The 16,748-nt window shown below is 49.8% G+C and overlaps 6 protein-coding genes across 6 annotated transcripts; 3 read left to right on the top strand and 3 right to left on the bottom strand.

Annotated features, from left to right (window-relative positions):
- Positions 1–823: 823 nt before the first annotated feature.
- On the top strand, positions 824–2,950 carry AFUA_1G02120 (F-box protein; the record flags this gene model as incomplete). Its single annotated transcript, XM_744869.1, has 1 exon — positions 824–2,950. One exon carries the CDS (start codon positions 824–826, stop codon positions 2,948–2,950), a length of 2,127 nt encoding a protein of 708 aa, XP_749962.1.
- Positions 2,951–4,153: 1,203 nt separating this feature from the next.
- Positions 4,154–5,473, bottom strand: AFUA_1G02110 (3-deoxy-7-phosphoheptulonate synthase; the record flags this gene model as incomplete). Its single annotated transcript, XM_744868.2, has 4 exons — positions 4,154–4,317; positions 4,377–5,282; positions 5,346–5,400; positions 5,468–5,473. 4 exons carry the CDS (start codon positions 5,471–5,473, stop codon positions 4,154–4,156), a joined length of 1,131 nt encoding a protein of 376 aa, XP_749961.2.
- Positions 5,474–6,099: 626 nt separating this feature from the next.
- AFUA_1G02100 (uncharacterized protein) lies at positions 6,100–10,465 on the bottom strand (the record flags this gene model as incomplete). The annotated part of the gene is made up of 3 exons (XM_744867.1): positions 6,100–6,339; positions 6,398–9,647; positions 10,350–10,465. 3 exons carry the CDS (start codon positions 10,463–10,465, stop codon positions 6,100–6,102), a joined length of 3,606 nt encoding a protein of 1,201 aa, XP_749960.1.
- Positions 10,466–11,647: 1,182 nt separating this feature from the next.
- Positions 11,648–13,071, top strand: AFUA_1G02090 (NAD(P)H-quinone oxidoreductase). The gene is made up of 4 exons (XM_077803783.1): positions 11,648–11,842; positions 11,904–12,170; positions 12,226–12,317; positions 12,380–13,071. The coding sequence occupies exons 1-4, from the start codon at positions 11,803–11,805 to the stop codon at positions 13,004–13,006; spliced, it is 1,026 nt and encodes a 341-aa protein (XP_077659956.1). The 5' UTR covers positions 11,648–11,802; the 3' UTR covers positions 13,007–13,071.
- A 291-nt stretch (positions 13,072–13,362) lies between these two features.
- On the top strand, positions 13,363–14,532 carry AFUA_1G02080 (uncharacterized protein; the record flags this gene model as incomplete). Its single annotated transcript, XM_744865.1, has 1 exon — positions 13,363–14,532. One exon carries the CDS (start codon positions 13,363–13,365, stop codon positions 14,530–14,532), a length of 1,170 nt encoding a protein of 389 aa, XP_749958.1.
- A 462-nt stretch (positions 14,533–14,994) lies between these two features.
- Positions 14,995–16,316, bottom strand: AFUA_1G02070 (ubiquinol--cytochrome-c reductase catalytic subunit CYT1; the record flags this gene model as incomplete). Its single annotated transcript, XM_744864.1, has 5 exons — positions 14,995–15,260; positions 15,313–15,710; positions 15,789–15,851; positions 15,974–16,131; positions 16,242–16,316. 5 exons carry the CDS (start codon positions 16,314–16,316, stop codon positions 14,995–14,997), a joined length of 960 nt encoding a protein of 319 aa, XP_749957.1.
- Between the last annotated feature and the right edge of the window lie 432 nt (positions 16,317–16,748).

The raw sequence follows: 16,748 nt of genomic DNA, 5'->3' as shown, positions 1-16,748 counted from the left end.
TCGGGTTCACGACTGGTTTATGCCAAAATTGTAGTTGCCCGTTCTCGCCATGGCCTGGTAATCATGGGCTGACTGGCTCCACTATCCGGGTTATCCACACTCGGTACTCCACTTCTCCAGCATTTCAAACAAGGTTGTCTCTCTACTACGGTGACTATCTAGACACGCAATATGTCTATTGCTTGTTGGTGTTTGGAGACCTGTCGCCGACGTCAGAACGGTTCCCTCGGGAATATTTATGCCCATCCATGGTCCTCGGAGGCGAACAATAGAAATCTTATCTAGCGCGTTTATGCAGATATTTTGGATTTGCCTCTTATACACAAGTCTTATCTAAACTTCTTCTGCTCGACAACCAGCCTGTTCGCAATTGTTTAGAGCTTTAGCCTGCCTGTTCAATTTTCACAGCTCTTCAGTCGCGTTGACAACTTCGACCTGTTGCCACCTGCTGGAAGGTCAACGCTTGCTGAAAAACTTGAGATAGGGCGGTTGTGGCAAGTTAGCCTAAGTGGAAAAGGTACCGAGCTTCCTACGTCCAGCCTTTTGTAAAGACGCCCTCTTGCACTCGTAGGGCACTTGTGCTGATTGCCTCTCAGATGCGACAGCTGTAAAGCCTCGCTTGATACGTAATTCTTAACAACTGGTATCAGCAATTGATTGCAATCAACCAAAGCTCTGCAGACGACTCCAAATCCGACACTGTTAGAAGTCAGTCCGGGGGTCCAGCACGACATCGCAGTAATCGCACGTCTTGTGCTCGGATCAGAATCAGAAGGATTGATCTCTCACACGCTTCCAAGGTAGTTCTGATCTTGCGCAAAAAATGATGTCAACAATGCTCTCCCGACCTGCAGCAAACATTACGCCGCCAGAGGTTCTGCTGCAAATATTTTACTTACTTAATCCGCGAGATTTTGACAATGCTCGGCGAACATGTTCTCAATGGATGCGTGCCAGTCTCGATAAGAACTTGCTGGAGAGCATGCTGAAGCGGGCAGGGTGGTGGGACGCCTGGAAACAGGACTGCCACAATTACCGAGTTGATCCTTCTGCAAGCGAGCAGAGTCTGGTGTGGAGAATGAGCAGGAGATTTGCGACTGAATGTACCTTGTCTGGTAGCAAGTCTAATGTGGAAAGAGCTGGCTTTTTGACAACGGGGGTCGTTGATTTCTCTCGACTTTCTCAGGGGCAGTCTCTCGCGAAGCACGGGGCTTCTGCGCCCCATTCAGTTGCTGGCAGTGTCATGAACCCTGATTCGAGACCTCTGGCCACATCGAGGTTCCATGTTAGCAAGTGTGCCAACTATCTTCTCGTTACCTCCGGCCGCATGATATACGTGTACCACCTACTCTACCGGAAATCTGGAAGCGATGTTTTTACAACAATGGACGCTTTAACAGATTTGGATATTGCTCCTGTTACCAGCATCATTTGTCCTGTCGAGGTAATATCAGCTAGCATCGACACCAGCACTCCGAGGATTGTGATTGCGGCATTGCTGCGTGACCGTTTGGGATTTGTTTGTGACTTGAATGCATCAAGTGAACGTTCCTCTGCGCAATCAGAAGTCATGCAACTCTTGGATCCCTCATTTATCCACTATTTTCGCGATATATGCTCCCCAGAAGATCCTCCCCGGAGCGTGTCGATCTGTCCAGGCCGTCGATGCGTTGCTTTTGGCTCCGGTACTAGCATCGAGCTGCATTGGGTTGACGAAAAGACAAGAGAGAATCGGAGAAAGCGGTTTCCCATGTCGCAACCATCGGAAATACTACACTTCCTTCCCAATCGCCCGGAAACACCCATGGAAATGAGGCTCATCTCATCACTGGCTGGACCTGGGATGCCGGGCTGCGAGTGCCACAAAGTGTCGTACGGGGAAATGCGTGCCCCTTGTCAGCTTCACCTTCTGACTGACGTACAATCCCTTACTCGATGGACTCCATCAAACAACGACAGTCTGAGTATTGTTAGGGCAACCCATTGTCACCATTATCGAGCTATCCCAATCAACGATGGATTGCATATCCTGTTCATTGAGCCCCGCACAGGTCTACTCTGTATCGGCTCTGACGCGCCTATCGGTGGACCGACCAGCTTAACACAGGCACTTGTCTGTGTGCCACCGTTTGGGAAGGATTGCTTAAATGTTTCTAAGGATGATCTGGCCCCTACAGTCTTTGCTTCAGGATGGAACCTGGACTGGGGATTGCGCGTGGTCGCTGCGTATGGCGACCGGATTGTACTATACTCAGTACCTGTGGATGTGTACAACGTCATCCGAAAAGAGCGTGAGAGACAAGGAGACGGTGTCATGGGAGATAGTGATCTAGCAAGGGACTTTTTCCTCGACAATTCGCGGTCAGCAAAGCGACGGGACAGTCTCGTGCAAGACCAGAGCGGCGACTGGGAGTTCCTTCTCAGTGTCAGCTGGCGACCAACAGTGATGATGTGGCCGTTCAAGATCTATGGCAAGGAGATTGCTCGCATGGAAAACGTGGCCGAACTGGCTCTTCAGTCTGCTTTTGGAGGTGCGCGAGTCTGGGCCTTTGGTGCTAACGGTGAAACAAACATCATTGATATCGACACATTCAGCTCAAGCAATCAGCAGAGTTTCAGCATCCCTTGCAAGTCAGTAACCATTGCTGCAGATGGCAATATCGCCTCGGCTCAATGGGTGGACAGATCCGACTCCTGGTTGTTATCTTCAGAATCCTCGAGCAAGCGCAAATTATCTGATTCTCGGGAGGACTTTGGTGGTCAGCAGTCTGCCATTTGTCCATTACCGCGGTTCTTACATGAGGGATACGTGCCTACGAACACTATACTACCCCCAGCGCTTCCCGGCGCTGCTGCACGCCGCCCATCCTTCGCTGCGTGCATCGTGGATTTCAAGATCCCCGAGCTGGGCCAGCGCGAATGTACCTGGGTAGATGGTGCTTGTGCTTGAGGAGTAAATACGGAAGAGCGTTCAGCGTGGATTGATTTCGGTTTTTCATGGAAGCAACACAGCGTGGCGCATGTATTTGGTCTATAATCTATTATACCCGTCCATATCACTTGTCTTCAGTCCTAGTTAGCACTAATACTTTGAATTACCTGATAAAGTCCAAGAGTATGTTAGCAACAAGGCCTTCGTAACTCAACAAGCGAACGCTCCTAGAGTACATCTTGATCAATGTCGTCTCTACTTCGCTTCCCCAATTTGGGTTGGGAGAGGAGGGGGTTTGGTGCAGGAAAGGGAAGGAGGGATCCAAGCAAGCGACCCCTAAGATGTATCTGTATCTGAACCCTCGTCGAACGCAAGATGTTAGGGTATGGGAGGGACATCTAATCGTTTATGTCATACAGTAATGGAATGCGCCTGCGCCAGGATTCTGCATTTAACCCTTTACGGCCATATGAATATATATATATGTATATGTATATAACAAAAACTCCGCCACTAACAAGGAGGGATACTGACAATGTGCGTGATATCCTATATTAATCCCAAGCCTGGGGCTTGCTGCATCAGCGCCCTCCCTGATCCCAATCAGGTAGCGGACAATAATCGGCATCCGAATGGTCGGGGTCCGACGTTTCTGAACCGATCCAATGGGCTATGAAAGACCAGATGACGTTGCGAGCACTCTGATTCAATGAACTTTGATTACTACATCATGATGGCCCGGTTGCATGAGCATGTTGGCTTTCCTGGTATTCAGTGGATAGCACCAGTTGATCCTCATCAATCGGGCTTGGAAGTGCCTTATGCACAAATGACCCCTCTAAGCTGATAGTAGTGATAGCAGATAGAAAGTCAAGAAAATTGACACTCCTGTACTCTAACCCGTAGAGGATTCGAAGGTCAAGGATCACTGGAGCCTCTGTGGTCTAACGCACACTATCAAGATTTGAATGGCAGGTAGCCGAGACCGGAAGCAGAAGCTCTCTGGAGGTACCTAGCGTTCAGTGTATTCCAGAAGGGACAAGGAAAAAGGAAGGCTTCATAGCGCCATTGGATTAAATAGCTCAAGTATGTAAACCAGAAAAAGACTTCGTGGACAACGCTATTTTCATCGAGCATCGCCCGCATCGATGTATCTAATGCTTTTGTTGAAAGGGCCAATGAGGGCCAACGAGAAAAGATGATAGGCAGAAGGTCATAAGTTTATTGAGAAGCTCCGTTGACAGCAAGCTTTTCTCTCCGGGAACGGACGGCCTGTGCGAGGGTTTCGAGGACAATTTCCGAGTCCTCCCAATTGATGCAAGCGTCTGTGATACTGACACCGTACTTGAGACCCGCCTTGCCCTCAGGAGGAACCTTTTGGTTACCTAAATGGCCAGTTGGTCAACTGGAGTTCATGTCTCACACTATGTGAACTGCGGCTTACCCTCATTAATATTGCTTTCGATCATGACACCCATGATAGCGGTCTCTCCCGCGGCAATCTGCTCGGCCAAAACGGCAGCAACCTTGGGTTGATTTTTGTGGTTCTTCTGCGAGTTTCCATGGCTGCAGTCGACCATGAGACGAGGAGGCAGACCTTTAGAGGTCAACTTAGCCTTGGCTTCGGCGATGCTCTGAGCGTCGTAGTTGGGGCCCTTCTTTCCACCGCGAAGGATGACGAAACAGTCGGGATTGCCCACGGTGCCAACAATGGAGACCACACCAGGCTTTGTAACGGAAAGGAAGTGATGAGGGTGCTTGACGGATCCAATGGCGTCCACGGCAACGTCTAACGAGCCATCCGTACCATTCTTGAAACCGACGGGAAAAGAAAGACCGGAGGCCAATTCACGGTGGACCTGCGACTCGGTTGTCCGCGCCCCAACCGCACCGACAGAGAGACAATCGGCAAGGAACTGAGGAGAAATTGTATCCAGCATCTCACTGGCGATAGGCATGCCCTTGTTGGTCAAATCGACAAAAAGCTGACGCGAGGTGCGCAAACCCTTGTTGATCTTGAAGCTGTTGTCGATATCGGGATCGTTGATGAGACCCTTCCATCCAACTGTTGTGCGGGGCTTCTCGAGATAGGCGCGCATCACAATCAGCAATTCGTCATTGTATTTCTCCTTCATTTTCAGAAGCCAATCGCAGTATTCGAGCGCCATGTCGGGGTCGTGAATCGAGCATGGCCCGATAACAACCAGCAAACGCTGCTTGTCGGTATCTGTGCCATGGACAATCGCAACAGCCTCTCGACGAGCTTCCAGTACCGTTTGCCTGGACTTCTCTGTCATGGCGATTTCATGTTGGAGGAGGTTAGGAGGTGTGAGGGGGTTATATCCTCGAACTATTCATTTGCAAGAAAGCTCGTCAATGAAGGTCGAGGAGATCGGGGCAAAAAGGGACATACTCCGCGAATCTTCGAGGTGGTCACTGTTCCCTACATTAGGGTTTTCGATGAAGAACTATAAAGCTTGAATGAGCTTCCTCGTTACATAGGAGACGACAAGCTTGGGCGGGACTTCGACTCACAGACATGGCGGGCGGCGGGGTAAATTAAGCGTCTCAAGTGAGAATGATAATGGTAATTAAGAGAGGGGTAAATGGAAGGGGATAGAGGGATGGAGCAGACCGAGTCGCCTGTAGGTTATTTGAGAGGTGAATTGAAAGAAAAAGATCCCGCCACGATTTTTGAAGACCAGCTTAATCCCCGAATTTCACTATGACTCAAAAATTTCCACGTCTTTGGTGCCCTTGCTTGAATGTCCTGCTGCGACTTCGGCCACCGATCGCCCATGCACGTGATTTCAATGAGTCAAGGGATACCTGCGCTCTTGGACATTTGATGCATTCTTCTCCTTCACACTCGCTTTTGCTCTGGTAGGTAGCTGGATACAACCAAAGGACGACCATTCAAGTTCTCCGTACTGCTCATCACATATCTGTCTTCCTGCAATACCATATCACACGGAACACCGCTACTATACGTAGCACATGGTGCTCAGAACATTATTGATCTGAACCGACGACGTCTACTAAGGTCCAATGATGTGACCCTCCCATCGCTTTGATCCCAACCATGGTCCCTGCGATGTTGCCATCATTATGCGAGCTGCGTGTGTGATTAATCATGAGTCCTTTAGAATCTTTTCAACGCTAAGCCATCAATCCTCCTCACTGAGATCCTTCAGTAAACGCTGCTCATGTTCCTGAAGTCGATGGATCAACTCCTGACAAAGAGCTGAGTGATGGCTTTTGATCGCTTTCATATGCTGTTTACATAGCCTGATCCGCTCTTCCTGCCTCGTAACAAGTTGGTCTAGCACTCGGTTGTATTGCTGGCGGTATGAGTTCAGGAATGTGTTGATAGCCGCCCTTTCCTTATCAAGTCCGTGCAATAGGTGCTTTGCGCTGCATTAGCAATACACAGTCATAATGAATTGTATAATGGCATTGACATACCTCGTTCGTAATCAGGAGCATATCATGGGCGCTCTCATACAGTGACTGCAATGATGATACTAAGTCAGCCTGACGAGGCAACTCCTCGCTTCTTGGACTCATTTCAGTTGGGTCACAGCTGGAATCTATGAAGCACCCTTCTTCCTTGGAAGAGAGCTGTGTCGGTCCATCGCCTTCTGCATTTGACCTATCCAACCTTCTTGGGGACTTTTTGGGCGGCTTCGTTGAAAAGCGCATCATAAACTCCTTTCCTGATGCGGTTACGACTTTTGACGCGACCAACCCTTCTCTGCAACCAGTCACAGGATTTTCAGAAAGTTCCTCGTGGGTTGCTGTTTCGCAATTTCTGTGAACATATTTATCGCGATGAGCATCCATCTTCGTACGAAATGAAGAGATCTCATGTGTCTCAAGCGGAATCTGTTCTAGTTGCTCATCAAAATCCGCCTCGTATCCAGATTCGCTAGATCTTTGCGAAACCAAATTCATTCCTGCGCGCATCAATTTTCCAGATCTTTGCGTAAAGTTGAGGTTTGCGTGGGTAGAGCATTGGGATCCAGCAATGTGTCGTGAGACCAGCCGGGGACTCCCATTGTTGTCAACTATGGCCTTCCTGGGAGTCAGCCTCGGAATGGTCTTAGTACGAGAGAGTATCTTCGGGTTGTCTGAATCTGATGAATTTCCTTCTTCGGGTTTCTGTATCCGGTGGATCAACTTGAGACTGTGGTAACCAGACGTGACCCTTTCCCTTTCTCTAGTCGAAGTCTGTGCTCTGCGATTTCCGTGGCCTGGCTTCTTCAGAGCATATAAGCCGGGCTTCCTTTGCCCTAGACCACAAATTTCCTGGGATTGGCATTCAATCTCATCAGCCTGGTTTTCTTTTTCACTGCTGGCCACCGTTGAGGGCTTTGTCTGTGCTTTCTTCTTCCGCGATGCATTGTTTTTCTCTGTCTGGACAACCCTACTTTTCCTTCTTGTTAGCCTCGTTGATGAAATCTGCTGTATACTCCCAGGATATTCTCGGCTAGTTTGTTTCTCTGCCACTGCTTGTGCAGAATCTGGAGAGAGATGTGTTGTTCGGTTCGTCCGAGACCCCATGGCCGCCTGGGACTGTACCTTGACCGCACGCGTTTCAAAATCATTATGCTGTAATGCCGAAGCGCTCATTGCGTGGCTTTCATCATCTTCTTTGTCTACTGAGCCAGTGACTCCGTCACGGATAGTGTTATCATCCTCCTTCTCCTCTCCCTGGAGGTAAAAAGTGCAATCAGGATGAAAGGCAGAAGCCAACTTCTTACCCACGACTGCTCCTCTACCTCCAAGCTCACCCTCTTCGAAGTCAGGATAGGAAATAATATCTCCTTCATAGTTCGAACTTGGCATCTGAATCTGCGGATTGGACCTTTGGCTTGCATGTTGATCGCCTGTACCCCTGGACGACTCGAAAATAAGCGGGCAGCCTATCTCCTGTGCCTGATCCATCAGGAATGCAACACTTTGCTCGACCCCTGATACTTCCATGACTGCAACCAGTGCAGCCTCCGGTGCCTCGTCGGTAAGACTTTCAAGCTGTCGGGGAGGGCACTCTTCATCACTGTCATCCATAGACGCTCTGTCCGCCTTGGTGTGACTTCCTTTTGAAGTCTCGCTCTGAGCGTTCACCTCAGGCATGTAGGTTGCATCCACCGTACCTTTCAGATCTGATTCTTGGCCCAAACCACTTTCTTCAATCTCATGCCGGCCCTTTCCGGTGTCCCTACCCGTCTTTCTGGAGGTCTTTCGGCGCTTGCAGAACGATGTCTTGCGCTTCGACTTTCTTTTCGTCCCTGTACTGGAAGTCTGACCAAAAATAAAGTTCTCTCCGGGGAAAGGAGACGAAATGGATGTGACCCCAATACTTTTCTGACTTTCGAGCTTTTCAGGCTCATCGCTCGGCCGTAGATCTTCATCCCAGTCGACAGAGGTTCTGGCATGAGCGTAGATCTTCCTTGTAGAATGCCGCATCGGAAAGATGGGGGATTCCTGGGTGTCAGGCATGTTGCCTCTAGCCCTTTTACTACTTGTTAATCCTCTCTTCTGCGGGTGCCTTCTGGGACGCGGTCTACTTGTTCGCGAGGGTAGCCAGCCAGCATCGCTTTCTTCAGGCACCTGAGAACGACTAGTATGGACATGCGGCGGACTCTTCTTCCATGAGCCAGTGTTGGTCTCTGAGAGGGCGCAATCAAAAAGTCCTCTGTGCTGGTTCTCGGCTGAGTTATCAGAATGCACCTTCAGAGTTAGAGGATTTCCACCTTCTTCTATCATATTTCGTCCTGGTGACTTCCGTTCAAATGCCAACGATGGCCACTCACAACCTTGCTGGTTCGGAACATTATGGTTAAAACTAAACGGACGAAAGCCCTGGAGGTTATCTCCCATGATTCCACGCGCTGATTCAAATTGTTGAGACAAGACGGTACGGTCATGGGTGCCGGACGTCGTTTGTGATTCACAGGACTTACTTTCAGGCAGATTCCCATTCGATCGAAGGCAATACACGAGGCTTTGCTCTTCATTTTCAAATCGAGCCTGGCTATGGTCAAATGGCCCGCTGGCATCATCATCATCATCATCATCATTAGTATCAAGCGATATTATAATGGAAGATGACACCCGGGTCAGCGTGCTCAAATCTGTGCTTTGCCTTTTCATCTGCTTGCCATTCGGCTCAATCGCCGTATGCAAATCCGTCAGATCATGACGCGATGATAAACTAAGGGTCGATCCTCCTGATATTTGTCTCTTCCCGTTAACTGAGAGTGAATCATCAACATCAAATTGTAAAATCAAGCGGGACATTCCGCCACCTGTGTATTGCCTGGATGTGCGCAGAGACTCAAGAGTAGAGCGCATCGAGATATCGATGAATTGGTAGAGCTCCCCGGATGGGCGAGTTACAGCGAGTACGAATATCAAAGACTCCGGACTGACTACGCCGAGTACCTCGGATCCCTGTGCTAATGGCCTATTCTCGCCATTGCCCGATAGGACAAGGTCGCAAGGTGGCACAAGAATAGTGCATGTCCCAGGTTCCGGCTGTACACGCCGCACTTCGCAGTCGTAATGATGGAAGAACTTGATCGGTTCCTCTGGGAAAACGATCATGCTCCTGGAAAGCATATCCAGCAATTTACAGTCGCGCGCATGACGGAGCCGCTCGACGTCTTTCGGCGAAAGGTGAAGTGTCTGCATAAAGACCCCCGCGAAGAATCTGACCACGGCATCATTTTCGTTTAATATAATCGAGATAAGTCTGCGGAGTCCTAGGAGTTAGAAAAGCCAAGAGTACATGACGACTTTTTTGCTTACTGAGTTATATCTTCATCCTGGATCTCAAGAGGCGGATTTCTAGCATCCTTAGTTCCAGGCCATATTTCCACGAGAAATTTGCCCGCCTGAAAAGATTTCAATACATGCTTAAGCAAACAGACAGGGATAACAGACCAGTCGTCGGGTGTGCTTGTTTCGCTTTTCGTCTATGAATAAGCCGAATAGAGTCTGAATCAGCTTGCGTTGAACGAGCTGCAGCTGATTTCGAAAACGAAGCAGTGTCACTTCAGACTCTTTCCTTTTTGCCCCGACAATATAGGTTGATTCGTCCTGCAGAGATTAGCTTCATCGTGCTCCTCGCTGACTCAAAGGCATAGGCAAACCGACAAGTAAGAGATTCAGCCCATTTTCCTGCTCCGACTCGACGTCCAAATTGAGAAGTAAATATGCTAGACAACGCACAGAGGTGGTGTTCAACGTTTGCACTATATCTGCTTCGTATCTATGTAAAACGTCAACGACCTTCTGAAGATGCTGTGCGCGGACAGGCGTTTCCATGCGTAGAAAAGCGTCGATCAAGTAACTAGGAACACTGCACGACGTCAGCTCATCAGAATACATCCTGCTTGAGTCGGAAACTGACAGAGATTCCTTATCCTTTGCCTCCCCGGTGAAAATGCGCTCTAACCTTGTCGCCAATTCGGTAAAGTCAGCCAGTTGTTCGTCTGTGAGAACTGCCTGTAGGGATGAGGGAGGCATTTTGTAGCTCTAGGCATGACTTTGATGCCCGAATCCAATTCTCGATGTCAATTCATTACAGGTAGAATAAGAGTGAATGGATGAAGGAGAATGAGGTATGTCCCGTCACATGATGGGTCTGACTCTTGAGGAGCGTTGCACGCGCTTGGCCAGAATGAGCCCTTTGAATGACCATTTCCTCTGGTTTCTCGCATGGCCTTGAAGTTCTTTTCTTTGGCCAATATACACATTTGTTTTCCTTGGATCCAGATTATTGTGTACACCAGGTAAGTGGAGCTACAGAGGCGTAAGCCTGGCAATCAGCTTAACTTGAGGTCTTCAGGTACAGAAAGTCCGAGTCACATCTCACCCACATTAAACAACCTGCGGTTGACTATCCGTCATGTCAACAAGATATAGCGTCGGCCTTTCCAAAAACATAGCCTTACCCTGAGTCTTCATCCCTACTGCCCTAGACATATTCCTTGCTTTGGGATAGACGAAAGACTTCAGAAGAGCGGGCTTGCTGGTTTAAGATTTCTCATAGACCAAGCTTTTGAGAAGCAAGCAGACACTCATGATGTGTGAAGATAAGAGGGAAAACCCTCAGGCACAAAGGTATTGGGAGATCTGCTTCGACGCCAATCCGCCCAAAAGCCACTAGCAACAGCGCCATCAACGAACTCGCAGTAAGCAAGAATCAGCAAATTGGCTTGTTTATGCCTTGGAAGGAACAGGAACGCGTCCGACAACTACGGTTTGCAAAGAAAGACATTGTCCAGTCCCACTTATTTGATATCTTTATATGATCCACTCAGTGCCTGAAGCTCGGAAGCGAGCAGAGGGGTGTATAGAAGTCATGGAGCAGATATCTGGAATATTCCAACTGCTCCAAAAAGCTCAAGGAAGTGCTTGGAGTGTCGGCTGAACTTGAGCCGCTGAGGCTGACTAAAATATCTGTGTACCATTGTCATGATGCCAGAGCCGAAAATGGAAACATCCTCGGCTGTTGGACATCCGAAACATACTTAAGATGTGGGTTTTGATGGGTGTCCGTGTCGGTTAAGTAATCTGCCTTGTACTGCCAACCTGACCAATAGACCCCACTCTCATGGAGACTCACAGTAAGGCCACGAGCTTCTCTGTTTGACGACGCACCTGACCAATGACGACAGTGGTGCATGCTTATCAATCAATGTAGTTGCGGAGCTTCATAAGGTCATTCATTGCTCATGGAGCTTGAAAGACGTCACTTGTGCCTATATTGTAGCCCGACGCTAGTTTTCTAAGTCAAGACGGCTCATTTGAATTCTCGAAATCCAGATTTCAGCTAAATATACGCTCGCTTGGTACCACTGATGCGAGCAATGGCGGGAACAAGGACAATGAAAGCAGTCGGTCAGTCTTCGTCTTGTCTGCTTTGATTTTGGTCTAGAAGCTGCTATTGACAGAAGTTTAGCTGTGAAAGGCGGCACAGGTCCTGCTGATGCCCTCTATATTGATGACATCCCGGTTCCGCCTATTAGTGGCAATCAGGCGCTGGTGAAGATCAAAGCATTCGGATTGAACCGGATGGATCTTCTTCAGCGTGAGGGCCAATATCCGCTTCCGCCTCAGGCGCCGGAAACCATGGGAGTGGAATTCTCAGGGACTATCGAGAACCTGGGACCAGACGCCAACAGGGACTTCAAAGTTGGAGATGAGGTCTTCGGCCTGGCTTATGGAGGTCAGCTTACGAAAACTGCTATTTGTCTTACCACAGCTGACAATTCGACGCACAGGGGCTTATGCTCAATACATTGCAGTATCTACTAACATGCTCATTCACAAGCCTGCGGAATTATCTTGGGAGGAAGCTGCGGGGATTCCAGAGGTGACTTCTATACGATCCCGGCCTTGTTGAGCGGCTCAATCTGACTTCTACGCTATTAATAGACTTGGATCACAGCGACTCAGGCACTCTATCTTGTTGGTGAGTACAAGCCGGGCCAGTCTGTCCTGTGGCATGCAGGCGCATCGTCAGTCTCTATCGCTGGTATCCAGCTTGCAAAGGCAGACGGAGCCAAGGCAATCTATGTAACCGCTGGCTCCGATGAAAAGATAGACTTCTGCGTCAAGAAGCTCGGTGCGACTGCTGGATTCAATTATCATACCCAGGACTGGTCCGCTGAAATCCAGAAAGCCACTAACGGAGAGGGCGTAAACATCATTGTCGATTTCATTGGCGCCACTTACTTCCAAGGAAATCTGGATGCTGCTGCGAAAGACGGTCGCATTGTCAATCTTGCTGTTATGGGCGGTGTGAAGCTACCTGAAGGTGTAAACATTGCCCCATTTCTTCGCAAGAGGCTCCGATTTGAGGGCAGCACTCTGAGGAGCAGAGACGAACAATACCAAAAGAAGCTACGCAATACCCTTGTAGAGCATGCTTTACCCAAGTTCAAGGATGGAAGTTTCAAGGTGTTTGTGGAGAAGGTCTTTCCGATGGAGCAAATTATCGATGCGCATAAGTTGATGGAAAGCAATCAGACCAAGGGAAAGATTATATGTACTGTGTCATAGAAAGCTTAGCGAGGTGCCATTGCCAACTCAAACGTGTCAAGAATTTCTGCCCCAGCTTCGTGCTTCTGTTGCCTTGATTCTAGTGGTTGATGGAACGATGAACCCTCCGATGGAGAGTTGGCCACTCCGTGCCGAGCATAGTCTTTCCGGTTTCTCCGGATGCCGATAGTTCTTTCCCATTCTGACCCCTGTCGCTTGATTGCTCAGCAGGGATTGGCCTAACTGGGCGTCGTAGCATGAGTAAACTAAGACCTTTAAAAGGCCTCACTCGCTGTCGCAATCGTGAAATGAACTGACGCAATAAGCTAACTGACCACAGAAGCGAGGCTGTCCTACCGCATTATTGGTTGGCGAAAATGACCGTACAGTTTCCTACTTCGGACGGGGAAGCAGACCCTGGGGCTACTTCACCCTCCAAGTTCAATGCCCTTCAAACATTCCGGCGATTATGGGAACTTGTCAGCCCAGCTCGCCCCGAGGATATCTCTTCCCGAGAGACCGATTGCCATCCTCCCAAGACCACCGTTCAGAGACGCCGACAATCCATCGCGGATCAGTCACTTGACCGAGACGAACACCTCGCTGAGAAGGTCACAAGTCACCGGATCGAGGATACTGTACCTCCCGAGAAGACCGTTCTATACCTCGCCTATGGCTCGAACTTGTGTGCGAAGACCTTCCTAGGCAAGCGAGGGATCAGGCCTCTGTCTCAGATCAATGTCGTCGTTCCCAGCTTGCAACTGACCTTCGACATGCCCGGGATTCCATACGTTGAGCCATGTTTTGCAGCAACCCGGCGCCGTGCGCACCTATCGAAGGAGGCAGAGGCAGGAGAAATTGGAACCGTCGAAAGCCCGGCGGACGCAGATACGTTTGAGCAAGTCGCCCTCCTATCGGAAGGCTCTGCATCTATGCCTCTTGTCGGAGTTGTGTATGAAGTGACTATCACCGATTACGCCAAGATAATCGCAACGGAGGGTGGTGGGGGCGGATACAAGGACATCGTGGTGGATTGCTATCCCCTCCCGAAATCCCAAAGTCCGACCGATCCAATACCCGAACATCCTGAAACGAAGCCCTTCAAAGCTCACACTCTTCTATCTCCGAGCGAGGATCCAGATCCTTCTCATCTGACTAGCAAAGATCGCAAGCTCCCCCCTCCATACAGGCGTCCTAAATCTTGTTACGCCCAGCCGTCTGCTCGCTACCTCGATCTGATCAACACCGGTGCAGCCGAACATAACCTCCCGCTTCCCTATCGTAGGTACCTCTCGCAGTTCCAGCCGTACCGTATCACGACCGTGCGCCAGATGTTCGGCAAAGCCATATTCGTTGCATTATGGGTACCTGCTCTCATTACTATCATATCACTTTCGAAACTGCTGGCTGGTCCTGATGGTCGCAGTCCGCCGTGGCTTGTGCAAGGGTCGAATCTATTGTTCAATGTAATGTGGACTACGTACGACTACTTTTTCGCACCCATATTTGGTGATGGAGAGCGAACTATGGAAGATACGTGCTCATAAACAACAGGACTACGCTGTCCATCAGGTTGGTCATTTAATTCAACTTCGTATATAGCAATTGATAGACGAGAGAAGATTCATGGACTAGTACATACATCTTGACCCGTTCACGAAGCCATCCGTGCCCACAGGGTAGATCTAAACTCGGATGGATACTGCGCTGGTTATATATCGCAGAAATTGAATCTCGCAAAGCGCACGAAAAGAGGCTCTAATGTGACAAAGGAAAATGAATTGACATCTTTGGATCTTCGAACGAGATTTTCAAAAGGGGAAGAAATATCTAGGGTACAGATACAGGAGTCCTGAGTAACTTGTAACAAACAAACATGCAGTAGAAGCGTAGACAAGTAAACCGACGTATGAAGGACTGCCGACGGCCCGAACCGGACGTTTTCTGGGCTCGCCATTTCGCCATCTATGCCTTCACTTTTGGGATTTCATACATGTCCACTGCAGCATCTAGCGCCGGGGAACGGGTGGGCTGTACACGATCTTTCTCGTCTTGATGGGGGCCCACTTGTAGCGCTTGACCCAGACAGAAAGGGCAAACAGGCCGGTCAGGATGACGAGGGCCTTGGCACCCATCTTCTTGCGGTCATCCATCTCAGGCTCGGCAGCCCAGTTGAGGAACTCGGTGACATCCTTGGCCATCTGGGAGGTGGTGGCAGGGGTGCCATCCTCGTACTCAACGACACCATCGAACAGGACACGGGCCATGGCAATACCTAAGATGCGGATTAGTCGAGACTAAGATCAAGTATGGTAACGAAAACGTACCGGTGCCGGGGAAGTAAGGGTTGAAGTTCATGCCCTCGGCGACCTGAGCACCAGCAGGGGGCTCGTCGGGGTAACCGGTCAGAAGACTGAAGATGTAATTGCAGCCACCGTGACGACCCTTGACGATCAAGCTGAGATCAGGGGGCAGAGCACCACCGTTAGCGGCACGAGCGGCCTCCTCGTTCTTGTAGGGAGGGGGAATGTAGTCAGAGAGCTTTCCGGGGCGCTTCTCGATCTCGCCTTGGTCGTTGGGCTCGGTATCGTATTCGTGTTCCTCGGCGAAGGCCTTCATCTCGTCGACAGTGTGCATGACACCAACAAACGAACGCCAGGGCACACGGGTAAGAGAGTGGCAGCTGGCGCAGACCTCACGGTAGACCTGGAAACCACGGCGGAGACTGGAGAATATGAAATGAGTAAACCGTTCTCGGCTTGAACTAGAAGCGAAAAGTGGTTCCAAGTCAGGGCAAACTCACGCGGCGTGATCGAAGGTCTTATTCCACTTGGCGTGCTCCCAGGGGTACTGGGTAGGATGCAATCTATAATCTCATGTGTCAGCCTCCACGCCAACCTGCAGTCGAATATTGACACTCGGTATCGGAGCAACGGAAAAGGCCAGTAAGATGGCATTCGTCCAATTGATCGCGATCGGTTCACTCACCCCTCCTCGGCGGGTGTCATGGCAAAAGCTTCCTTTCCATAGACGCTGTAGTACCACGCGGCGGATCCGATGGCGGCAGCGGTTGCGACAGATGCAGTAAGTGTGAGGTGGAAGGGAGAACTGGCGGCTTCGGTACCGGCTGTCGAGGAAGACGCACGCTGGGTTGGTTGTTAGCAAACAATGCGTCTTGAGACCTCCAAGCTCGTTTCTCAAGCGATTGGCCTCTCGACTCCGCTTAATGGGCGCGAGGTGTCAGGATAATGCGTACCGTAGTGGTCTTGCTCAACGACTGGCGGGCGATACCCCGGGAGGGCACGCTGCGCAAAACAGTACGTGCCAGCATACTGACGGTGATTGGAACCCTCCGAACAATAGGATAGGAGGAAGGCACAATAGCCACAGACGGTGGAGAGGGGAGGGGAGGGGGGTTGGAATAGACTCAGCGCACAGGAGGATGTGCTTTTGGAGGTGAAGTTGAGGTTGTCGAACCGTCAAGTTTCTCTTGGGTTTGGAATTGGCTAAACCCTCGCGCTGATTGGCTGTCGCCCCGGCTCTAGCTGGCTTCGGTGAAAACCGCGAATTTTCGGAACAACAAATTTCAGTGATCAAGAGAGCAATACCATAGCCATTTAGCAACAAACACAGTCGGCCCTTCTCCTCCCTAGCAGAAATAATCTACAATACCACAATTACAGCATCTGAATAATACGTTTCACGTTAAATTGCAGTCAGTTGGTGGCTCGAGACTATCTGACCACCCTCCGGTCCCGTAGTT

The sequence above is a fragment of the Aspergillus fumigatus genome, chromosome 1 (assembly GCF_000002655.1).
Source record: "Aspergillus fumigatus Af293 chromosome 1, whole genome shotgun sequence".
Taxonomy (NCBI): domain Eukaryota; kingdom Fungi; phylum Ascomycota; class Eurotiomycetes; order Eurotiales; family Aspergillaceae; genus Aspergillus; species Aspergillus fumigatus.
This window is presented reverse-complemented; position numbering and strand designations above follow the sequence as displayed.

What these genes read in the sequence shown, in the direction of transcription:
- AFUA_1G02090 (XM_077803783.1), top strand. Translation starts at nt 11,803, where the DNA reads ATGCGAGCAATGGCGGGAACAAGGACAATGAAAGCAGTCG. An exon ending in CTTCGGCCTGGCTTATGGAG is followed by an intron (nt 12,171 to 12,225) that starts GTCAGCTTACGA and finishes TTCGACGCACAG; the next exon opens with GGGCTTATGCTCAATACATT. An exon ending in AAGCTGCGGGGATTCCAGAG is followed by an intron (nt 12,318 to 12,379) that starts GTGACTTCTATA and finishes CGCTATTAATAG; the next exon opens with ACTTGGATCACAGCGACTCA.